We start from the raw sequence: 25823 nt of genomic DNA on the forward strand, positions 1-25823 counted from the left end.
TGATTGTTCACAATTGGGGTCCTCCGAGGGGATTGGGAAATAGGATATTGTGCAAAATTTAAGAGAGTTAAAAAGCTGAAAACATAGCGAATTGTGTATAAAGAATCATATTTCATATCCTGAAAGTTTCTGGTGTCTAACGTTAGCTCCACGGAAGTTATTCAAATATTTGCAAAAAGTGTCCATAATTACTAAGCATGGGCGAATACTCGAGTAACACGAATAACTCGATCGAATATCGAGACGAATAACCGTCTCGATATTCGATAAGCCCCATTTCGGGTATTCGAACGAATATCGAATAGTGAATTTTACTATTCGGGCCTACTATTCGTTAAATATTCGACTAACTATTCGTTAAATATTCGATTAACTATTCGTTAAATATTCGATCAACTATTCGAGAAAACAAAAATATTAACCCTAAAAATGTTTTAAAGACTATCGGATTCGTGCTACTTAAAACTAAAGGATTAATCAGGTGCGTGCCGTGCTACTTAAATACTTAAACCTCAAAGATTAATCGGGATTAATCGGATGCCGGCTACTACTAACTACGGATTAATCGGATGCGGGCTACTACTAACTACGGATTAATCGGGCTTGTGAAACTTTTAACTACGGACTAACCGGAGAATTGGAACTATGGCGGACGACCAACTAAAACGCGCTGCAAGGGCACTCAAAGCGCTACGTACATCTGTGAGTACAGTGATTAACTCGGTCGAACTTGAGATACAAAAGGAGCAACCTAAACTTGAAGCTTTTGAGCAAGCAATCGCGCTACTGGACTCAAAAGAAACTGAACTTAAACATCTGGATGATCGGTACCAGACACTACTAGATGGAGCGAGTAATTAAAGAAAATGTTCATAAACATAGTCCTAAAAATAAAATTTGAGAATTTAAATTTCAAATATTTTAAGTTGAACTTTGGGATGTTGTAACTCTGGTTCTATGCGAGATACGGGGATGTCCTTGGAGTATGTTATAGCCCTAATTCTTAGCTTTCCAACGATACCTAATACTTGGGGTCTACATCACGAGTAATTAAAGAAAATGCTAATTAACATAGTCCCAAAAATAATATGAAATAATCAATTTGCAACTGATGTCAGTTACGTTAATTTGGCACTGAATAAGATAGGGCGGAGTGTTATTTGGTGTAGAGGTCCATCGGGAGTAAACAGTTGTAATACACAAAGACGGACATCTGTGATGTTTTCCAAACTAATGACTTCACTATCTACTAAATGAATCCAAGGAGATAGTTAGGGCGTGTCCAACCAAAGTTAGTTTTAGAGCCGCCACCAACACCAGGGGTCAGACGGGGTCAAACCGTCAAGAGATCAGATGAGATCATGACAGATTATGCCATCCTTTGGGAGATTCGTTACAGTTTTTGTTACAACGCCTTTATGTTAACCTAACAGTCATTTCAAAATCAAATCATTTTTGGTTGGGGGCCGTCCATAAATTAAGGCACGTCTTTCAAATCTTTATTAATGCCCCCCTTGTTTCAATGTACTCTACTACTATTTTTTTTATGTAAATACTACTTTCTTCTAATGAAATTTAACATCGTTGTATTCTTCCGCCCCAGCTTAACCTAAATAAGCATTTGATATATTTATGGAGAACCCGACCAACGACTATAAAACTCGAAAGTAGATTGAGCCGTTAACGAAAGACATACGAGAAAAGATACTGTATTGTAGTAGCACCCCATGTTTTTACTCCATAGAGCTTGATACAGTCAAAGATGCTGAGCTGTCAGTAGTCTATAAACGCTCTGAGCTCCAGACGGATTTTTTTTTACACGGTAGACCCCTTGATCCCGTTATATTTCCATTGGCGCCGCTAGGGGCCTACTCACTCTTCCACTATAGATTATATTATATACTTCCGCTTCTAAAATATCTACTTTTCAAATGGGTGGCATTGTCAGTTCACTATATTGTAATAAAATATGAATTGCGGGTAATTTAATGGGGTATACTATACTAATGAATTCCGCTAGTCTAAAGCTGTAAAATGAGTATAAACTCATAGGTTAGGACTGAATTCTGATTGGTTTAGAGATTTAGTGACGTCATTCATTTATTTAAGGGTGTAGATATAGGTTGTGAGTACTCTAATGAAAGCTCGCGACGAATTACGCTAGACTAAAGCTGTAAAATTAGTGTAAATTTATGTTAGGCCAGGATTCTGATTGGTTTAGATTTTTTATGACGTCATTGATTTGTTTAAGGTTGTACACATAGGTTGTGAGTACTCTAATGAAAGCTCGCGACGAGCTCGATTTAATTAAGTAGTTTATTATTAATTTCAATTAACCCAATTAATTAAAAATCAATATTAAAGTTTCAATCGGTTACGTAAACTGAATCTACTTAATTATTCGGGGTTTATTTTGCTCGGAAGTAATAAATATTGACTCAAATTCGAAATGCAGTTCGTGCATTATTTAGATAGAGGGGATTTTCAGTAAATACTAAATTTACAATGATGCGAAATTCGAAAGTCAAATACCAAAATCTCATAACATAATAAATAAATAAATTATGAATAAGGGAATATTCGCTATAAATTCCGTTGAAAGTCAAAGGAGTAACAGCGCACCATATTAATCCCTTATTCATTTAATATAATAAACTATATTATCTGCCATTAATATCTCAATTTCTACGTGAAAATCCTTTTGTTTTTTTAAAAAAGATGACTTCTAACGTAAGTTCAAAGGTCAAAGCGAGAGAGCTCCTAATAAGTACTTTAGGGAATTGCCCGAGAAATGTCTTTTTTGATTAAGTTCAAGATTTCAACTTTTCCCAGTAGTTTTAAAGGGAGCTTAGAATTCCGAAATTTGCTAAGCCTTGGCAAGCCCGAACTACTAAATACTTCAAAAATAAATTATGATCTTCAGTTAGCTAGCTGTCTGAGATCAAAGTTATAATTATAGAGGAACTCGGAGACAATTAATTTTGACAACTTTAGTCCTTTAAGTTTGGAGAAATCTCGAACATAAATCTTAACGCCGACGCAGTGTTTGTTTCACTTTAAGTTTGGGAAAATTCAAGGGGATTAGTGGCTTTAAAGTACTAGACCCACATCTTGAGTTAAATAATAGTTTTAAAGTGATAATAAATAAATAAATATATATAAATAAATTCGATTAAGGTTAGTTTATGAGATATTGCAATTGACGTTAGATATTTTGATTTAATTATGGATTATTTTTGTGGAATTTTAATTTTTATCACGGATTAATATTAGTTTAAGGATTATAAATTTATTTATTAGTTAATTATAGTTAATCTAAATTAGTATGGGCCTAATTTCAAACGAAGGTCAAGCGCGTGTCGTTCTAATTCGACCCCGGTCTGAGTTCAATAGTTATAGCAAAATGGCTGCTAACAGCCCAATATTAAAATGCCAAGGCTTAAGAAAGCTTAAGATTTCGCATTATAGGTTGATAAATACGATATTTACACGTTTAAAAACTATTGTAATTAATAGAAATATCATTTACCTTTAATTTGAATCCGTTGATAATCCATTAACGGCGACTTGAAACACATTATACGCTGATTTTCAATCCATTAGTCAAATCGGGGGTTCTTACACCAAGTCACATAAATCCATGTAATCCACAACGTTATCGAACGAATTAAGCCGATAATTTTACATATTTATATTAAATACGTTATACTTAACTATAATCAATCATTATTTTGACCGAGTAATTAAAAATATACCCACAATCTAATTAAAACTTTACTATTATGTTACCGTATCTGCCATTACTTAAAAATGAAGCAGAATAGCAGACAACAAGTCATGGGGTCAAACATGGGTCAAAGCCAAAGGTGCTGAACTGCAGAAGGTTTTTTTTAAGAGATTCAGAGTTGACAACTGTTGAGTATGAAATACTACCCCTAAAGCGCGGGAAACTAAGAACTAGGCTCGGGAATTTAAATTTTAAACAAGTAAATGTTATAATTGATGGATTTTAATATTTATTTTTCAGCTATAAACCTATTTTCCGTGGCTGCCCATGAATTTGGTCACTCTCTGGGTCTATCTCACTCGTCTATTCAGGGGTCATTGATGTTTCCATATTATCAACACATTAGTGACAACTTCAAACTGCCCTACGATGACACTGTAGGAATTCAACAACTATACGGTAAGAAATAACTACTCGATCCGCGCTCGCAGCTTGCATCGTGATGCGCCGTGATCGAGTGGGCTATGTAATCAGTGCACTTTTTTGAACTTAAAGAGCAGACGACAGAAAGAAATTAGGCTTAAAATTTAAAAATTGTACCGAGGCTTAGGAATACAAATTGGTGGGGCAGTAATAGGCTTAAACGAGTAGAAAAATTTGAAGATAACGAACTAAGGGTTAACGATACAGTTTCAAATGGAATTTGACTATCAAGAATTTGAAGATCTTGAATAAATTAAAAAGGGAAAAGATCAGAAAGAAAATATCAGCATTAAAAATCTAATCGATCTAAGATGAAAGTTGGGTATTTAAATATTTAAAAGGCACCGAGTTTTCGAATAATTTGTCTTTGATCTTTTCAAATATTTATCCATACACAAAGTGAATTAAGGTAGCCTATGAATAAAATATGATGTTGTTATGGCAGCCTTTAGGATGCGAGGCTTAAAACCAACCGAGGCTTAGAGTAGTACCCGGCAAAGTTAAGCGGCGCCAAGAGCAAAAAAAAAAAAAAAGACATTCGCGTATTTTGCATACCTGAAGAGACACAGTTTGTAATGCATAGAGATAAATGCTTGGAGAAAAGAGGTGAAATGGAGTAGTAAAGTAATCTGCATACTTATAACGTAGCCTCTATAAGTCCTCCCAGCATCCTCAGTGGAGGGACTTTAGGAAGGTCGTACGTGGTAAAAATACGTGGAAAATGCCCCCTGTCTTAAAATAGAAGCCAATTCGTGAGCTCTTAACAATCCCCTATATACCAAAGGTAGGGGCGTGCACGACATGGCCCACTAACGTCACTACTCCATCCCACCTCTCCTCCAAGGATGAATTACCTCAATGAAAACTGATGTATATATAGCCTCTTTGAAGATGAAAGGGCACGTCTATAAATAATTAAATGCCAAGGCAATATACATCGAGTACCCTAAGGGGTTTTCCATAAAGTTTAAAAAAAATTATATTTTTTGTAAATGGTTTACAGGTCCTAAAAACCGTGTTAAATGGGCTTCAATGCCACCTATGGCCCCTACGAGACCACCAAAGACTGAGAAACCAAAAACGAGACCCACAGTGCAAGGTGGTAACCCTAATTCCAACCCCGATTCGCCCGATGAAGCTGAACCCCCACAAACATGCGATACAAGTCTGGATGCTATTGCCACAATTAGAAATGAAATTTTTATATTCAAAGATTGGGTAAGAATTATTTTTAAATTAATATATTTGATTTTCAATTAAATTTAATTATTATGATTATTAGTATTTTTGGCGACGGGATGACCGTGGTTTAAAAACGAAACACCCTGTGGCAATTGATATCTTCTGGTATGGTGTACCATCGGACGTTGGCAAATTTGACGCGGTTTATGAGAGACGAAGCGATTCCAAAATTGTCTTCTTTTCAGGTACGTTTTAATTAATATCTCTTAAACTAATTAATTTGCAAAGAAATAATTAACACCATCGTATTAGGTATAGTTTGGGTTATAACTGCTCAAATTTTGGTGCAAATTCATTCAACCAGTTTCGAGAAATAATAATTTTTGCAAACCTATCTCGCCCCATAGACTTAACATTGACGAAACATGATTTTAAATTAATTTTTATCTTTCAAACTAATTACTCGATTAACTAATAATGAATACCACCGCATTGGGTATAAAGTGGGCTACAATCGAGCAAATTTTGGTGCAAATTCATTCAACCAGTTATGAGAAATAATAATTTTTCCAAACTTATCTCGCCCTATAGACTTAACATTGGCGAAACATAATTTTAAATAAATTTTTATCTTTCAAACTAATTACTCGATTAACTTATAATGAATACCATTGTATTCAGTATAAAGTGGGCTACAATTGTGCAAATTTTGGTGCAAATTAATTAAACCAGTTTCGAGAAATATTAATTTTTGCTGACCTATCTCGCCCCATAAACTTAACATTGACGAAACATGATTTTAAATTAATTTTTATCTTTCAAACTAATTACTCGATTAACTAATAATTAATACCATCGTATTGGGTATAAAGTGGGCTACAATTGAGCAAATTTTGGTTAAAATACCCCGAGCCATATTTAAGAAAAATCATAAATTAATTTTTGAAATCGCTAATGTTAAAATTAATTAATTCATTTCAGGCCAAAAATACTGGATATTTCACGCAAATAACCCTGAACAGGGTTACCCTAGGAACATAACTGAACTGGGATTACCCCCAAACTTACGTAAACTCGATTCCGCCATGGTCTGGGGTCATAATGGCAAAACATATTAATCAAAAATGTCTTGATTAGAATCAAGACCTAAAAAGTATCGATAAGACTGAGGTTATCACTTGTCTGAAGGATCAGATATTAATTTTTCTTTTTAATTGAAACTTAAATGCATGCTTAAGAAAAAACAACGTTCCATTACCGTTTTCCGTTGAAATAAATTATTTTACTGCTAATCAATTTCAAAAATTTACTTATCTCGGCTTTTCGACCACAATTCCATTCCCCGAAAACATTTTATCATTACATTAATTACATTTGGGAGAGTACGTGTATGGTTTAGCGTTCCTAAAGACGTTACATCCCCATTCGAGACCGGCACGCTTCGCAGTGGAACATTTTAATTATTCTAAAACCAATGGCGCCAAATTCAATAGGGGCAGTAAGATTTTTACTCGCGGTTTTTGCAAAATGATGTAATATCAAGTGTACTTTAGTCAACCGTCGTATTGTTCTCTCTCATAGTTCAGGGCATGATCAGTGTTACTGCCCAATTTCTCTCTCTAGTTTCTAACAATGGTTAGAGACTATTTGACATGGCACGGCACAACGTTATATACATTTGTAAATTCAAAGTAGCACAAAAGGAAAAAGAATCCATTTTTTAATATTTTTGTTTGAAATAAATAAACTCATTAGTTATAACTAATATAAAGTCAAGGGAATGGCACCGGTAATGAGCAGCAAAAAGAGAGGAAAGTTTGCTTCCAGTTAGCAGAGGGACATGGTAGTGAAAATAGTTATCTAGAATTTTGTTCGTTCAAACCTTAATATATCATGAAAAATTCAAGTGAGGAGGCAACACTACCTAGAAAGATTGATTTTGGCAGCACATACAGCGAAAAAATTATGTTCTGCACACACTGGGACTATGGGGGAGTTTCAGGGCCACAGGTCGCACATGATGAAATTTCAACTCCAGTTTACATCAATTCTCCCTGGTCGTACTAGTAGCAGGTTAAGCTATAGTTTGCTCAGGTCCTGTTAGTCTAGAAAGGGTTATATAGTACTTGTAACTTTTAAAAGGTTGTTTTCATGGCTAAACAGACCGCTATTACAGTTTTTTATTGTTTTATAGGTTATTTGAACACGTTATCTCCCAAAAGTAATTAATGTAATGATAAAATGTTTTCGGGGAATGGAATTGTGGTCGAAAAGCCGAGATAAGTAAATTTTTGAAATTGATTAGCAGTAAAATAATTTATTTCAACGGAAAACGGTAATGGAACGTTGTTTTTTCTTAAGCATGCATTTAAGTTTCAATTAAAAAGAAAAATTAATATCTGATCCTTCAGACAAGTGATAACCTCAGTCTTATCGATACTTTTTACCTCTCCGAGTGACGTATGTCACGTGAGAGGTATTACACCGGCCGTGTCTGTCTGTGTGTGTGTCTGTGTGTCTGTCTGTCTGTCTGTCAGACCCCACGTGACCGCGTTCGCAGTTTCCAAATCGGAGCAAACAAATACCCTATTTCCGGAACGCGTTCGCGGTTCACGGAAATTTGGTCATTCATCTACCAACACCAGTCTTTACTAACTGGCTTCTAAGGACCACAATCTGCCAGTCTTTGTCCATCCCACATGGACACTAGTCTGTACTTGCTTGCTTCCAAGCACCACCAACTTCTGTTCTTCGTCAATTTCACCTTGACTCCAGCTTCAATGCACCACCATCATCTGTTCTTTGTCCATCCCACATGGACACTAGTCTGTACTCGCTGGCTTCCTAGCACCACCATCTTCTGTTTTTCGTCAATTCCACATTGACACCAGCTTCTATGCACCACCATCTTCTGTTCTTCGTCAATTCCACATTGACACCAGCTTCAATGCACCACCATCTTCAGGTCTTTTGTCCATTCCACATGGACGCCGTTCAGTACATTCTGGCTCCTTTTCCACCGTCATCGTTTGGTTTCAAGATATACGCGGCGAGCGGCTAGGGTTACGAGAAACGTCTAGCCTCCCAATGGCAGGGCTTCCACCATCGGTTCACGCGAATGCGTTTTTATCTATTATTTGGTTTTAAGATATACGCGGCGATCAGCTAGGGTTACGAGAAACGTCTAGCCTCCCAATGGCAGGGCTTCCACCAAAGGTTCACGCGAATGCGTTTTTATCTATTATTATAATGGAATCGAAACGTATATATACCCCAAAATTTGAAGAAAGCGGGCAAGAAGGGTACCCTTCACTTTAAACGTCAATATTAGCAAAGTTTCGAAAGATATTATGAAAAACTTTATTTTAAACGATTTAACTATTTTTAAAGTTATTTACTGGCGATTAAAATAATTAAAAATAATTATATTTATTTAAATATTAAAGATAAACCCAAGTACCGAAGTCGTTAAATCATTGCCTCCTATATCTATCAAGGCCCGTGCATTGCGTTATGTTTCCTACATTGCCTCCTCTATCTATCAAGGCCCGTGCATTGCGTTATATTTCCTACATTGCCTCCTGTATCCATAATAATTTATTTTCTTTGTTATATGAAATGAAAATATGGATAATATTTTCGGCAATTCGATTTGAATGGCTCTTTCTGATGTATCATTCTCTCAGCACTGTTCATAATGGACAGGAACGTAGAGATTCGAGACACTTGGAATTACGATAGTGTTTCAAATCCTCTGTAATGAGGGCTTAACGACTTGGAGTGACTGGAAAGATAGATACACATCCTATTTTTTAGTTGTACCATGCGTACCACAATGTTGCCAGGCGTTTATTGAAGGATGCTTGGGTACTTGGTACAGACTGTTACGTCTATCAAGTTTCCTAGCATCCAAGAATATATAGGATTCATAGAAGCCAGTGTTATGGGCATGTCATGGGTCAAGTCGTTAAATATATCGACGCAGTTAAATAGCTGATGGCATTATTTTATCCACTTTCTCATTGCGTTTCGAGTGGAAGTTCAACTTTGGCACGGACGACAGATGGCGCTCTTAACCTTCTATCCCCAAAAATCGCTGTTGTCTGCTCGTTTTCCCCTTCCGCGTTTTTTCGTTATAAACTTATGATTTAACGAACTGTTAAGATAAAATTTCATATTTCCTAAGACAGATAAGCTTCTACTCCTTTCATCTTACTCCCAGTTAGATTTAACCTTGTTAAAACATAATCAGATGAATTTGAGTTATAATGTCGTAAAATCCTGTGCATACAGTTACCTAGGAGTGATAGAGACATTTTTACCGATGTCTAGAGATGTTAAGCTTAAGCGAAATTGTTTTACGTTTGAATAAAAATACCGCTTCCAGTAGTGGGTTTATAGTACTCCTTGTTTGTGTAAGATTAGTGTAGCTGTAGAGCGTTGTTGCTGTTTAGTTTATACGCCCCCTAGGCCTATTTGTGAAAGACCTTTTTTACGCACTTTTATCATTTTTTATTTGAAAAAAGTGTTGGCAATGTATATTTTTTAAATATGACGGAATTGCTGTTGGTATGATAGCGCCCTATTCGCGAAAAAAACCTTTTTTTAAACAGTTGATTCATTCTTTGATAGAATTTCGAAGGAAGAAGTTAAGTGTTAAATTTGCTCGATTAATTTTGTTCGGCAAATAATATAATTAAGCCTTACGTATTACTGAAGGAGATTGATTTTGCCAACCTGTGTGAGTATTTAAGGAGATTGATTTTGCCAACCTTTGTGAGTATTTAACTGATTAATAAGTAAATGGAGGAAGATAATAATTTAAGTAAAGAGGAAATCAGAAAACGAAAGGCAAGGGAAAGAATGAGGGCAAAAAGGTCAGATCCTGAATTTAGGAAACGAGAAAATGAAAGGAGAAGGCTGTTTCTGGAACAGGTTCTAGCACGCAAAATGTTGGTCCTACCACTAGGCCAGTTGGCCATGATCGTACGAAAGATAATGCATTAAATAAATGTTCTATTGAAAGTACTGTAGGCGTAGGCATATCTATTAATAAGGAACCCAATAATGTACAAAATGCTAATGCTAATATTAGTGAAATCATCGAAAGCGATGAACAAGTACGAGCCTAGCTTATGTGTGATTGGGTTGTGGCTTCCATGTTTTGGGGACATTTGCTTTTTGTGTGGCGATGTATGATTCAGCTTTGATATGGACAAATGTTACAAATCATACTGGTAGACTAAGAATACGGTTGAGGTATAGCAAGAGAGTAGAGTTTCCCCAGCAATTGAGAGATATTGAAAAGGCTTGAACAATTGACTATTTTAAAATTGAATTCCTGCACTTGCAAAGAATTAAAAAAAGCGATAGATGCATATATTTAGGTTGTTTAAGGGGTAGTGATAGTCATCTCCACTCGGAGAGGTAATATTTTGGCTTTCCCAACTTGTTACCTCTCCGAGTGACGTATGTCACGGAGAGGTATTACACCGGCCGTGTCTGTCTGTGTGTGTGTGTGTGTGTCTGTGTGTCTGTGTGTCTGTCTGTCAGACCCCACGTGACCGCGTTCGCAGTTTGCGTATCGGAGCAAACGTGTTCCCAATTTCCGGACTGAATTGACAGTTCACGGAAATTTGGGTTTGTCTCCTCTGGCTATTCTACTTGAGTTCCAACACCACCAGCTTTGGTTTTCGTCCACTCCACATGGACACTAGTCTGTACGTGCTTGCTTCCAAGCACCACCAACTTCTGTTCTTCGTCAATTCCACCTTGACACCAGCTTCTATGCACTACCATCTTCTGTTCTTCGTCAATTCCACATTGACACCAGCTTCTATGCACCACTATCTTCTGTTCTTCGTCAATTCCACATTGACACCAGCTTCTATGCACCACCATCTTCAGGTCTTTGTCCATTCCACATGGACGCCAGTCAGTCCATTCTGGCTTCTCTTCCTTCGTCATCGTTTGGTTTCAAGATATACGCGGCGAGCGGCTAGGGTTACGAGAAACGTCTAGCCTCCCAATGGCAGGGCTTCCACCATCGGTTCACGCGAATGCGTTTTTATCTATTATTTGGTTTTAAGATATACGCGGCGATCAGCTAGGGTTACGAGAAACGTCTAGCCTCCCAATGGCAGGGCTTCCACCAAAGGTTCACGCGAATGCGTTTTTATCTATTATTATAATGGAAACGGATCGTATATATACCCCAAAATTTGAAGAAAGCGGGCAAGAAGGGTACCCTTCACTTTAAACGTCAATATTAGCAAAGTTTCGAAAGATATTATGAACAACTTTATTTTAAACGATTTAACTATTTTTAAAGTTATTTGCTGGCGATTAAAATAATTAAAAATAATTATATTTATTTAAATATTAAAGATAAACCCAAGTACCGAAGTCGTTAAATCATTGCCTCCTATATCTATCAAGGCCCGTGCATTGCGTTATGTTTCCTACATTGCCTCCTATATCTATCAAGGCCCGTGCATTGCGTTATGTTTCCTACATTGCCTCCTCTATCTATCAAGGCCCGTGCATTGCGATATATTTTATTCATTGCCTGCTATATGTATCTAGGCCCGTGCATTGCGTTATATTTTAAACAACAACCAAAATGAGAAGCTCCTCTCAAAACCATAATAATTTCTTTTTCTCTGTATAGAGCTATTTCAGAGGGGGTAATGGCTACGTCACCAATGCTATTTGCCCATAGAGAAAACCCTCACAAAATGTCCGCCCTACACTCAAAGGCAGGCCCAATTTTCGTAGCAGACGAAATTCCCCCCCTCCCACTGAAATAGCTCTATTAAAATGAAAATACGGATAATATTTTCGGCAATAGATAGAGGGAGCGCCCTTTACAATTTTGTCCAGTACGACCCTACCTAACCGCTGAGGATGCTGGGAGGACTACGGTGCCGTAGGTGAGGGTACACAGGCAACGCTATAGGTATGGGGGTAATGGCTACGTCACCAATGCTATTTGCCCATAGAGAAAACCCTCACAAAATGTCCGCCCTACACTCAAAGGCAGGCCCAATTTTCGTAGCAGACGAAATTTTTCTCCCACTGAAATAGCTCTATTAAAATGAAAATACGGATAATATTTTCGGCAATGGATAGAGGGAGCGCCCTTTACAATTTTGTCCAGTACGACCCTACCTAACCGCTGAGAATGCTGGGAGGACTACGGTGCCGTAGGTGGGGGTACATAGGCAACGCTATAGGTATGGGGGTTTCCACTCCATTCCTCTCTCCTTCAAGATGGAAAACCCATACGCCGATTCGCGGGACAAGTGACAGTGTTGCCAAGCTATGCATTTTCAAAACCACAAAATAGTGAAACGTTGCTTGTCCACTAAAGGTAAATACAATTAGTCTTTGTCAACTGTTACCGTTTAAGATAAATACACATCCTATTTTTTAGTTGTACCATGCGTACCACAATGTTGCCAGGCGTTTATTGAAGGATGCTTGGGTACTTGGTACAGACTGTTACGTCTACCAAGTTTCCTAGCATCCAAGAATAAATAGGATTCATAGAAGCCAGTGTTAAGGGCATGTCATGGGTCAAGTCGTTAAATATATCGACGCAGTCAAATAGCTGATGGCATTATTTTATCCACTTTCCCATTGCCTTCGAGTGGAAGTTCAACTTTGGCACGGACGACAGATGGCGCTCTTAACCTTCTACCCCCAAAAATCGTTGTTGTCTGCTCGTTTTCCCCTTCCGCGTTTTTTCGTTATAAACTTATGATTTAACGAACTGTTAAGATAAAATTTCATATTTCCTAAGACAGATAAGCTTCTACTCCTTTCATATTACTCCCAGTTAGATTTAATGCTTAAAAAATATATTTTCAATAAAAACACCGCTTCCACTAGTGGATTTATACTCCTTGTTAGATTAGTGTAGGTGTAGAGAGTAATCATTACAAACGCTAAAAAATATATTTTCAAAAATGAAGAACATAGAACATTTATTCTATATCAAAAAATATTTTGGTGGTAAGATTGCTTTAGAAAAATCCAAACGGCTAGATATTGGTAAAAAAAGACATGTGTAAGCTATTTGTAGATGAGATAATTGTTTTACATGTTTTAAATGAGACTAAAACTTCCACTATTGTGTCTAAAAAAGTGTTGGCCATGTATATTTTTTAAATATGACGGAATTGCGGTTGATATGATAGCGCCCTATTTGCGAAAAAAACCTTTTTTTAAACAGTTGAATCATTCTTTGATAGAATTTCGAAGGAAGAAGTTAAGTGTTAAATTTGCTCGATTAATTTTGTTCGGCAAATAATATAATTAAGCCTTACGTATTACTGAAGGAGATTGATTTTGCCAACCTGTGTGAGTATTTAAGGAGATTGATTTTGCCAACCTTTGTGAGTATTTAACTGATTAATAAGTAAATGGAGGAAGATAATAATTTAAGTAAAGAGGAAATCAGAAAACGAAAGGCAAGGGAAAGAATGAGGTCAAAAAGGTCAGATCCCGAATTTAGGAAACGCGAAAATGAAAGGAGAAGAGCTTTAGCCGCGGAAAAAAAGTCTCTTTCGGGAGCAGGTTCTAGCACACAAAATGTTGGTCCTACCACGAGGCCAGTTGGCCATGATCGTACGAAAGATAATGCATTAAATAAATGTTCTATTGAAAGTACTCTAGGCGTAGGCATATCTATTAATAAGGAACCCAATAATGTACAAAATGTTAATGCTAATATTAGTGAAATCATCGAAAGCGATGAACAAGTACCTTGTACGTCCCATGGTAATGTCTATCCGTTGGAAAGATTAAGAATCTTGAGACAAAATGAAGAATGCAGTAAGAGGGAGTCGCTAGGTAAGGGGAAAAAGCGAGAGAATGAGTCAAATTGTGAAATTGAAAATCAGGGTGGAATATTTACCAAGAAAGTAAAAAGGGTTGATGAATGGTATAGATCAAGCGAACGTGTAAGAAATCAGTTAAGTAAGGCTACTGAACGCCAAGATCCAAAGTATAGGGAAAGTGAACGTGATAGAAACCAAGCGGCTAAGGCGGCTAAACGCCAAGATCCCGAATTCAGAGATAAAGAACGTGATAGAGACCAAGCGGCTAAGGCGGCTAAACGCCAAGATCCCGAATTTAGAGATAAAGAACGTGATAGAAACCAGGCGGGTATGGCGGCTAAACGCCAAGATCCCGAGTATAGAGACACTGAACGTGATAGAAACCAGGCGGCTAAGGCGGCTAAACGCCAAGATCCCGAATTTAGAGATAAAGAACGTGATAGAAACCAGGCGGGTATGGCGGCTAAACGCCAAGATCCCGAGTATAGAGACACTGAACGTGATAGAAACCAGGCGGCTAAGGCGGCTAAACGCCAAGATCCCGAGTATAGAGACACTGAACGTGATAGAAACCAGGCGGCTAAGGCGGCTAAACGCCAAGATCCCGAGTATAGAGACACTGAACGTGATAGAAACCAAGCAGGTATGGCGGCTAGACGCCAAGATCCCGAGTATAGAGACACTGAACGTGATAGAAACCAAGCAGGTATGGCGGCTAGACGCCAAGATCCCGAGTATAGAGACACTGAACGTGATAGAAACCAAGCAGGTATGGCGGCTAGACGCCAAGATCCCGAGTATAGAGACACTGAACGTGATAGAAACCAGACGGCTAAGGCTGCCAGGCGTGAAGATATAGGTTTTAGAACGTCTGAACGTTCTAGAAATAGATCTTCAGCCGCAGATAGGCGAGCAAACCCCTCGGTTATAGAGCAGACCTATTTTGATAGCATTAAAGACGGCCCAACGTGGCCGTGTGAAGGATGTTCAAATCTTTTTTTTAAGTCATCTGGCACCATTGTAAAGTCCATAGATTTTTTGTCAGTCCCTGGTATTGAACAAAGAGAGTTGAATGATGAAATATTTTTGTGTAGTACTTGTAATAAAAGCGTTAAGAGAAAGCAAATTCCAAAATTTTCAAGGGAAAATGGATTTGTGTTTCCTGAAATACCTGCGCAATTAAGAAACATAAGTAATTTAGAAGAAAGAATGATATCACCACGAATACCATTCATGCAAATACGAAGGTTAGGGTGTGACCAACAACGTGGTATTAAAGGAAATGTGGTTAACGTCCCTATAAATGTAGAGTCCACCGCCTCGGTTTTACCCAGGTTACCTCGAAACACGGATACTATTCAAATTGAGTTTATGAGAAGAATGCAGTATAACACACCCTATTTGTACGAAACTGTGAGACCCAAAGTCATTTTAGAGGCCCTTAACGTTCTGGTAAAAACGCCTTTGTATGTTAAACATGGAATTACCGTTAAGAGTGACATATTAGACCCCATTCCTGAAGAACTTGAATTTATTGTTGACGAAAATGACCGTCAGGTAAATCAAGTTGATGTTTCAGGAGATAATCCAGTAGCGCCAATAAACGCAGAGAATGATAGCGATGATATGTGGAATGAACCTAACGAAAGTAGTTCGTTAACAGTTGGGAATCAAGATACATTATTAGTTTCTTTAAGTAATTTTTTGCCAAGTAATACCATGCATGTTAAGTTTGCTCCCGGTGAAGGTCAAACCCCAATGTCTTTACTCTTTGACGAGGATGCGGAAGAATTGTCATTCCCGAGCATTTACGTAGGTCAAAAAATGAACCTTAAGGTTAAGGGAAGTTTTGGTGATATTTTTAAATGGGAGCTTCGTAATATTGATAGGCGCTGTGCTAAAAATCCTTCGAAATTGTTTTACTCTTTTGTCAAATTAGAAACCTTGAAAGTTAGTCAATCTATACAGGTTTGCATGAGGAAAACTAAAAGAACAGATGAGTCGAATTATACTGCTGGACTTTTAGCTTCTGCAGGTTCTCTTGATGCTTTAATTAAGCAGGATGATGGTTTTAGGGTTTTAGAAAGACTACAGAGCTCGCCTTCTTATTGGCAACACAGACAAAAGGAATTGATGGGTATGATTAGACAGCTTGGTACGGCTACCTTTTTCATAACGTTTTCGGCTGCCGAAAGTAAATGGCCTGAGCTACTGAATATTTTGAGACTAACCTCTGGGCAGGAGAGTTTACCTAACGATGATATTAGCAATTTAAGTTTTTCTGAAAGGGCAAAACTGATTCAGGATGATCCTGTTACTTGCGCTAGATATTTTGACCACCGTTTTCGGGCTTTGCTTAAGGCTCTACAGAAATTAGGTCCTCTTGGCGTTATAGAAGACTATTATTTTAGAGTTGAAATACAGCAAAGAGGTTCGCCCCACCAACATGGTTTGATTTGGATAAAAGATGCTCCAAAACTTAAAACTGATCTCTCAAATGTTAAGGAAGTAGAGGAATTTATTGATAATGTTATTTCTTGTGCTGCTGAGCACAATGACGAACATTTAGATTTGTTAACACGATTACAAATTCACAAACACACAACGACTTGTAGAAAGAAGGTCGATAATAATTCCGTTTGTCGTTTTGGAATCCCGTTTCCACCTATGCCCAGAACCATAATTTTCGACCCTGGTTTAAGAGAGCCTGGTAGCGTACAGGAAGAACTCAGATGTAAGGAAAGGTCAAAGAAATTGTATGAGATGTTGCAATCGAAAGAAAAAGAGTTTTGGGTAGATAGTTTTGAGGAGTTGCTAGCTAAGTTGCGTATAACTGAAGACGAGTATATTTCTGCCGTTACTTATGACCTCAAAAGGAAAACAGTTTTGTTGAAAAGACACCCCAAAGATACTAGAGTTAATCCTTACAATCCGTGCGCTTTGCGTCTTTGGCAGGCGAATATGGACATTCAATTCGTTCTTGATGCTTACGCACTGGTTATGTATATTGTTTCATATATAGGAAAGTCTCAAAGAGGGATGTCTTTGCTTCTGCGCGAAGCTTCTAAACAGGCAAAAAATGATAAATGTACAGTAAAACAGAAGTTAAAACTAATTGCTAATCAGTTCTTGAATGCCCACGAGGTAAGCGCTCAGGAAGCGGCTTACTGTGGTTTACAAATTCCTGTGTCCAGGTGCAGTCGCGCCTGTGTTTTTATAAACACCAATGCCCCTGAAAATCGTGTACACATTCTTAAGAGTCAATCTGAACTTGAAGAACTACCAGCAGACAGTAATGACGTTTTTGCCTCTGGGATGCTAGAACATTATGTTCAAAGGCCAGAGGAACTAGAGGCAATAACGTTAGCTCAATTTGGTGCCTGGTACGAATATTCCAAAGCCCGTAGAGTGACTAAAGCCGCCCACGATCATGTTGATGAGGGAGAGAGCAATGAAGTTGAAGCTTGTGGTAAATGGCTGAAACTTAAAGATGAATCAGGGTTTATTAGGAAACGTGGCCGTGCTAAAATTATTAGGTACAGAAGATTCAATTTAGAAAAAGATCCCGATAACTTTTATCGTGAACAATTAATGTTATTTAAGCCTTGGCGCGATGAAAGTAATGATATTTTGACAAAGGATATGAAATCAGAATATGAGCTTTGTCGCGAAACTATTAATGAAGGTAGGAAAGAATTTCACAGTGAAATTGACGAAGCAGCCGTGGAACAGGCTGTAGCAGATTTTGAAAATGGAGAAATTCAAGTGGATGTTACTAATATCCAGCCTGAATTAGAACATAGAAATGAAGTTGATAGATCTTTAGCTATGGATGATTCCGATTTTTTAATTAATACGGTTCAAGAACCTGTAGGAAATATTAATAGAGAAATTATTGATGGCAATGCCGAAAATACTGTTGTTCCGTCAATTACCTTAATTAATGACTCTGAGTACAACGCCCTTCTTAGAAAATTGAATTCAAAACAAAGAGAGATATATTACCATGTTTTGTATCATGTAAAAAGCAAAGAAACTCCGTTGCGCCTCTTTGTTACAGGGGGCGCTGGTGTGGGGAAAAGTCTTTTGATTAGTGCTATATTTGAATCTGTGTCAAGGTTTTACAACAAACAACCTGGGAGTAATCCATCGGAAGCGAAAGTAATCCGTTGCGCACCTACTGGCAAGGCTGCCTTTAACATAGGTGGGGCAACTTTGCACAGTACTTTTAGTTTACCCGTTAGCCAATTTGGTGGAAATATATCGAGATTGGAAAGTGAAACACTTCATAAATGCAGGTTACTCTATGGTCAAGTAAAACTAGTAATAATTGACGAAATTTCAATGGTTGGAGCGAAAGTGTTTAATCGGGTAAACGCTAGGTTACAAGAGATTATGGGTTGTCCTGATTATTTTGGTGGTGTGTCTGTCGTTCTAGTTGGAGACTTTAACCAATTGAGACCAGTTTGCGATTATTTCGCATTTCAAGGTCAAAGTGAGAAAGATAATCCTTACGCGTCGTTAATTGGTAACCCAATATGGGAGCAATTTGAATTTGCCGAACTTGAGGAAATTATGAGACAGAGGGATGATAAAATATTTGCTGAAGCTTTAAATAGAATGGCTGTGGGAAGTATGACTCAAAATGATATTGATTTCTTTAGTAGTCTGGAGGTAACGCCTGAGCGTGTACCCCCAAAAGAAGCGATACATCTTTTCGCCACTAACGCGGAAGTAAACCAATTCAATCAAAATAAGCTTTTAAACATGAATACGGAAAAGGCTGTTTCGGTTTCAGTAGATGTTGTCAATGGTGATCTTAGTAGTGAAGTTAAAAATAACATACTTTCCCAAGTTGAAAAGTTAGCAACGTCTGATACGTATGGTCTGCCCAAACAATTGACTCTTGCGTGTGGCGCGAGATATATGATGACCAACAATGTTGACACCTCTGACGGACTAACTAATGGCGCGACAGGTTGGTTAAGAAAGATAGAGTACGGCACAAATAGGGTCGGGGATAAAATCCCGTTCAGGGTATGGATGGAGTTTGACGATCCCAAAGTTGGGAAAATGTTGAGGCAAAAATGTCATGGTTTATATTTGAATAGTGATATTAACGCTTCGTGGACGCCTGTTGAAAAGGTCATCAAGTCGTTTAATAGAAAATGGAGACAAAATAATGCCTCAGTTTCTAGGAAACAATTGCCTTTGGTTGTTTCTGAGGCCATTACGATACATAAAAGTCAGGGTGATACTTACTCCTCGGTAGTGGTTCATTGTAAGGCTACAAAAAAAAATTGAAAGAGCGCATTTATATGTGGCTTGTAGTAGAGCGAAAACCGCTTCCGGTTTATATATTGATGGAAAATTTAAAGTTCCTAATTCACCCAAAAACAACCTAGTAGAATTGGAACTTAAGAGGTTGCGAGACACAAAAAGCATCGAACTACCTTTCTTGCATGATCCCCTTTACATTTATGTACATAACGTGCAGTCTTTAAATGCTCATTTAGAAGATGTTTTAGCAGACAATGTAATTATGAAAAGTCAAATGTTATGTTTTGTTGAAACGTGGAAAAAAGAGACGGACGATTTTAGAGTTCCATCTTTTAAGGAAGTAGGTGGTATTTACTTGCCAAGTACGGCACGCAGAGTTGCTTTTGGTTCGTCCATATATTTAAGAGACACGCCTGAAAACGAAGTTAAAGAGATAGATACTAGAGTTTTACGAAGCGACATTCCTGTTAGAAATTCTCACGTGGAACGTTGCTGGTTAGATGTTTACATAGAAGGAGAACTTATATCTGTGGTGTTGTTGTACAAATCTCCCTTAGGAAGTTTGAGAACTGTGTTTGAGGACTTTAACCCTTTGTTTGACATGAAATATGATTCGTCTATTCCAACAGTTGTGGTTGGAGATTTCAATATTAACTTTTTAAAGAGCCAAACGGCACTGAGAATGTTCTTTGATTCACATGGAATATCTCTTTTGCCGGGTCTAGAACAAAAGTATTCGACTGACTATCATTGTCAATTAGATTTGGCATTTGGTAACCAACTTTTTCGAGACCGATACGATGCATGTTATAGAGAGTCTTATTATTCTTACCACAAGGGTATTTGCATTTTTAAAAGAACATAGTTCGAAATGGAAAAATTTATTTAAAGCAAGGTGGAGCTCCAGTGCGCCCCTTATTGACGACCTTTCTATTGTACATTGGTTTTAGCTTGTTAGGATAATTTTCAGATCCTCCCTAATGCATTAAGTCTCATTGTTACCTACCTACGGCAAGGTAAAATTATTATGTATATACAAGGTTAGGCATCATGGTAGGGGCGCCAATGGAGCCGCATGTTGCTTTAAGGGTCTAAGCTACGAGAAATAGGCTTGGGATCCTTGGCTAAGAAACCCACATATGGCTTGGGATCCTGTACTAAGAAACCTAAAATTAGGCTTGGGATCCTGTACTAAGAAACCTAAAATTAGGCTTGGGATCCTGTACTAAGAAACCTAAAATTAGGCTTGGGATCCTGTACTAAGAGACCCACTTAAGGCTTGGGATCCTTGACTAAGAGACCCACACAAGGCTTGGGATCCTTGACTAAAGAACCCACATCTGACTTCAAGATTTGAAAAAAAAATGGTAAGTATCATTATTGTAATTGACGGTCATATAAGTTTGGTATTAATCCATTTAAAAATATGGTATATTTTATTAGTAACCTGGAGGATTGGCGTAGTTCATGAGTAGCCTAGAGGATTTGTGTAGTTAATGAATACCCTAGAGGACATGCGTAGTTCATGAATGCCCTACAGCATTGGTTTAGTTCATGGGTAACCATGGAGGACAAGGTCAACGAAATTGTAAACAAGGTATGTGATAGTGATAATTAGTTAATGGGGATAATCGTTGAGGTGATTTATTGTGGTTCTTCAGAAAATACGTCGGCAAATATATCTCAAGGCTTATCCTTAGGCTTAATAAAGGTGAAATACAACTCTGAAAACGTTAAAATGGTTGCGTCAGATGACTGAGATCTGGAGCGGCAACTGTGGGTTCATGTAAAGGCGGACCACTGAACAAAGTGTAAGTGTTGCACCAAGTTTCATAGGTTTTGTGAAGAATGGAGCAATTTTGTATAGCGTACTTTAAAAATGTTTTAGGTATGGCGAAGCGGAAATGACTGAATAATCGGCGACAATTCAACAGTCCTAGTCGAAAATCCCCTTTTTTCGGCAAAACGCGGCCGAGGTGATTTTGAAAATGTTCCTGGCGGCGTTATCTGCCGTTGGTAACACTGCAGCGTCCTCAAAAGTTGGCCAACGCTCAAAGCGGAAGTTGGACTGCGCCGCAATTTATCGACTAGAACTATAGTTCTAGCACGTTCAATGTTATGGGAGCAGCAAGTAGAGCAATACAAGGGCGGGCTGCATAGCGGTCTAGCAGTGGAAATACAGAAAGGAGAAAAACTTAACGCCAAGAGGCAGAGTTTTCCTATTTTGTGGAACTGGAGTCGTCTTGGTCTTTGTTATCAGAAACGTACAGCGCCAATACACTTATGTAATAGTTTCGAAAAAACGAAACTTTATGAACTACGCCTCATCTACTAGGTTATTGCTTTCTTTCGGACGCTATCCACCAAACATTCATCCTTAAACAGTCTGAAGAAGTTTTTAATATTAATAGTCCTAATTTGATTGTGGTTTTTTCCCAAATGGGTTTTCCCAGAGCCTTTTTTCCCACATGCGCTGTGGGTTTTTATGGCTCGAATTAGCTTGTATTATGACATGAATATTTGACATCCATTGCATCGTTCGATAATGCTATTAATAAATTTATTCGTGGATAGCTTAGACGTCAGAGTGAAAAATCAACTCACAATATAAAAATAAGTGTTTTAATATTAATAATTCAACTGTGATTATGGTTTTTTCCCAAATGGGTTTTCCCAGAGCCTTTTTTCCCACATGCGCTGTGGGTTTTTATGGCTCGGATTAGCTTGTATTATGACATGAATATTTGACATCCATTGCATCGTTTGTTAATGCTATTAATCAATTTATTCGTGGATAGCTCAGACGTCAGAGTGGAAAATCAATAATTTAAAAATAAGTGTTTTAATATTAATAATTCAATTGTGATTATGGTTTTTTCCCAAATGGGTTTTCCCAGAACCTTTTTCCCATATGCGCTGTGGGTTTTTATGGTTCGAATTAGCTTGTATTATGACATGAATATTTGACATCCATTGCATCGTTTGTTAATGCTATTAATCAATTTATTCGTGGATAGCTCAGACGTCAGAGTGGAAAATCAATAATTTAAAAATAAGTGTTTTAATATTAATAATTCAACTGTGATTATGGTTTTTTCCCCAAATGGGTTTTCCCAGAGCCTTTTTTCCCACATGCGCTGTGGGTTTTTATGGTTCGAATTAGCTTGTATTATGACATGAATATTTGACATCCATTGCATCGTTTGTTAATGCTATTAATCAATTTATTCGTGGATAGCTCAGACTTCAGAGTGGAAAATCAATAATTTAAAAATAAGTGTTTCAATATTAATAATCCCAAATGGGTTTTCCCAGAACCTTTTTTCCCATATGCGCTGTGGGTTTTTATGGTTCGAATTTGCTTAATGTTAAATTATACTGAAGGTTCCAATATATAATGTTAAATAACTATTCAATGTTGTATATAGATAGAAACGTTGAAGTATTATAAATACTGTTCTGTTAATGGTTTTTCAAGAACCTTTTGTTCCCATATGTATTGTGGGTTTTATGGTTTTAATTAGGTTATATTTAACTTTTACTGTACAGTTTAATGTATTATGTTATTTATTTCTTTGTATATATTGAAGTATTGTTGAAGTGTTATAAATACTGTCTTCTGAGCCTAATGTAATATTATAAATACTGTCTTCTTAGCCTAATGTACTTTCAGAATGTTATGGTCTTGAATTAAATGAAAAGTAAATAAAGTGAACGTTAAAATATATGACATCGTCCCTATATTATGTAAGATGAACCTCGTTCGGCCGTCGAAGGTAATTTAAGACAAGTAATGATGATAATATACATGTATGAAGTCGATAAGTTTTATAATATAAGGGGGGTAGAGTTTCCACAGCAAGTGAGAGATATTGAAAAGGCTTGAACAATTGACTATTTTAAAATTGAATTCCTGCACTTGCAAAGAATTAAAAAAAAGCGATAGATGCATATATTTAGGTTGTTTAAGGGGTAGTGATAGTCATCTCCACTCGGAGAGGTAATATTTTGGCTTTCCCAACTTGTTAGGTCTTGATTCTAATCAAGACATTTTTGATTAATATCTGTTCCTTCAGTCTTCATTTTAATTAAGAATGTTAAGAAACTGTTTTACATTTTCAAAATCTGCACTTAGCAGAAACATGTATAAAGGGGACCATAACTTTAGCTCAATCAGACATTTATTTATAATGATACTTCAAAAAAAAAAACGTATAGCATTAAAAGTTTGTATTCTTATTGTAATTAACATAGTACAATTTTTTACAATCATTTATTGAAACGCGAGGCGCCCCCCTAAAAATTCCAGAAATAGGACCAAATTGACAATTTTTAAAAAATTTTAAAAATGCTGATTTATGTCCGTTTAACATTCGCTCAAAATTGTCATAAGCCCAATATGAAATTCGGATATCCTTAAAATTTCACAAAGACGATCCGAGATTGTCAATTTCAAACTTTTTTTGTAGCATAAACTTTTTGATATTAAGCTTAAAACCTTAAACAAAATATAGCCAGGGCTACCCTAAAAGTTCACAAAGATGATCCAAGAATGTTAATACGCCTAAAAAGTGCCATCTTCAAAATATGTAGCCGGGGAAAAGAGAGCGCGATCGAGTGGGCTATGCTAGTGGTTGGAAATCGCTGGGGTTGGGACAGGGATAAGGGAGTTGAGATGGATTGGAAATGATGATGGGCGACCTGCAGAACTGTATCTCTCCCAATGTACCTCGCGCACGCCCCTACCCTTGGTAGGCGATTGCTAAGTGCTGCCGCGTAGCGCCATTTTATTTGTATGAGAACTAGCTTCTATTTTGAAGATAGAGGGAGCGCCCTTTACAATTTCGTCCAGTACGACCCTACCTAACCGCTGAGGATGCTGGGAGGACTATGGTGCCGTAGGTGTATATGGAGTATCCTATGGAGCAAATGTTTACGAAGGAGAGAAGGGGCAAATAGTACTATTACATAATCAAAGGATATGCCCGTATATCTAATATAACCAGAGTTACGAGCTTCCAAAACTTAGTGTAATGTTAATCCTATGGAGGAGGCAAAGTACCTACAAGTACCTACAAGCACCCACAAGTACCTAAAAGCACCCACAAGCACCCACAATTACCCACAAGTACCTACAAGCACCCACAAGCACCCACAATTACCCACAAGTACCTACAAGCACCCACAAGCACCCACAATTACCCACAATTACCCACAAGTACCTACAAGCACCCACAAGTACCCACAAGTACCTACAAGTACCCACAAGTACCTACAAGTACCCACAAGTACCTACAAGTACCCAGAAGTACCTACAAGTACCCACAAGTACCTACAAGTACCCACAAGTACCTACAAGCACCCACAAGCACCCACAAGTACCTACAAGTACCCACAAGCACCCACAAGCACCCACAAGTACCCACAAGTACCTACAAGTACCTACAAGTACCCACAAGTACCCACAAGCACCCACAAGTACCCACAAGTAATCACAATTACCCACAAGTACCCACAAGTACCTACAAGTACCCACAAGTACCTTCAAGCACCCACAAGCACCCACAAGTACCCACAAGTAATCACAAGTACCCACAAGTACCCACAAGTACCTACAAGTACCCACAAGTACCTACAAGCACCCACAAGTACCTACAAGCACCCACAAGTAATCACAAGTACCCACAAGTACCCACAAGTAATCACAAGTACCCACAAGTACCCACAAGTACCCACAAGCACCCACAATTACCTACAAGCACCCACAATTACCTACAAGCACCCACAATTACCTACAAGTAATCACAAGTACCTACAAGTACCCACAAGTACCCACAAGCACCCACAATTACCCACAAGTACCTACAAGCACCCACAAGCACCCACAATTACCCACAAGTACCTACAAGCACCCACAAGCACCCACAATTACCCACAATTACCCACAAGTACCTACAAGCACCCACAAGTACCCACAAGTACCTACAAGTACCCACAAGTACCTACAAGTACCCACAAGTACCTACAAGTACCCAGAAGTACCTACAAGTACCCACAAGTACCTACAAGTACCCACAAGTACCTACAAGCACCCACAAGCACCCACAAGTACCTACAAGTACCCACAAGCACCCACAAGCACCCACAAGTACCCACAAGTACCTACAAGTACCTACAAGTACCCACAAGTACCCACAAGCACCCACAAGTACCCACAAGTAATCACAATTACCCACAAGTACCCACAAGTACCTACAAGTACCCACAAGTACCTTCAAGCACCCACAAGCACCCACAAGTACCCACAA

The 25823-nt window shown here is 37.9% G+C and overlaps 2 protein-coding genes across 3 annotated transcripts; both read left to right on the top strand.

The window, feature by feature from the left end:
* The first annotated feature begins 645 nt into the window (after nucleotides 1-645).
* LOC149615379 (matrix metalloproteinase-17-like) lies at nucleotides 646-6510 on the top strand. Its single transcript, XM_089857129.1, has 5 exons — nucleotides 646-853; nucleotides 4028-4186; nucleotides 5214-5428; nucleotides 5493-5637; nucleotides 6374-6510. Exons 1-5 carry the CDS (start codon nucleotides 646-648, stop codon nucleotides 6508-6510), a joined length of 864 nt encoding a protein of 287 aa, XP_089713255.1.
* Nucleotides 6511-18158: 11648 nt separating this feature from the next.
* On the top strand, nucleotides 18159-23242 carry LOC149615380 (uncharacterized). 2 transcript variants are annotated; one of them, XM_089857394.1, is made up of 4 exons: nucleotides 18159-20882; nucleotides 20959-21112; nucleotides 21177-21326; nucleotides 21404-23242. In XM_089857394.1, exon 1 carries the CDS (start codon nucleotides 18580-18582, stop codon nucleotides 19537-19539), a length of 960 nt encoding a protein of 319 aa, XP_089713520.1. In that variant the 5' UTR covers nucleotides 18159-18579; the 3' UTR covers nucleotides 19540-20882; nucleotides 20959-21112; nucleotides 21177-21326; nucleotides 21404-23242. The 2 variants fall into 2 exon arrangements, with proteins under 2 accessions (XP_089713520.1, XP_089713521.1); XM_089857395.1 differs by having other exon boundaries at nucleotides 21216-21326.
* The last annotated feature ends 2581 nt before the right edge of the window (nucleotides 23243-25823 follow it).

Source organism: Phalangium opilio, unplaced genomic scaffold, assembly GCF_054372755.1.
Source record: "Phalangium opilio isolate 3A_F unplaced genomic scaffold, DU_Popi_V2 ptg000217l_1, whole genome shotgun sequence".
NCBI lineage: Eukaryota > Metazoa > Arthropoda > Arachnida > Opiliones > Phalangiidae > Phalangium > Phalangium opilio.

Excerpts from the sequence above, each read along its gene's own strand:
- LOC149615379 (XM_089857129.1), top strand. The coding sequence starts at position 646 with ATGGCGGACGACCAACTAAAACGCGCTGCAAGGGCACTCAAAGCGCTA. Across the intron at positions 4,187-5,213 it reads AGGAATTCAACAACTATACG|GTCCTAAAAACCGTGTTAAA; the intron begins GTAAGAAATAAC and ends AATGGTTTACAG. Across the intron at positions 5,429-5,492 it reads TTTTTATATTCAAAGATTGG|TATTTTTGGCGACGGGATGA; the intron begins GTAAGAATTATT and ends TATGATTATTAG.
- LOC149615380 (XM_089857394.1), top strand. The coding sequence starts at position 18,580 with ATGGTTGGAGCGAAAGTGTTTAATCGGGTAAACGCTAGGTTACAAGAG.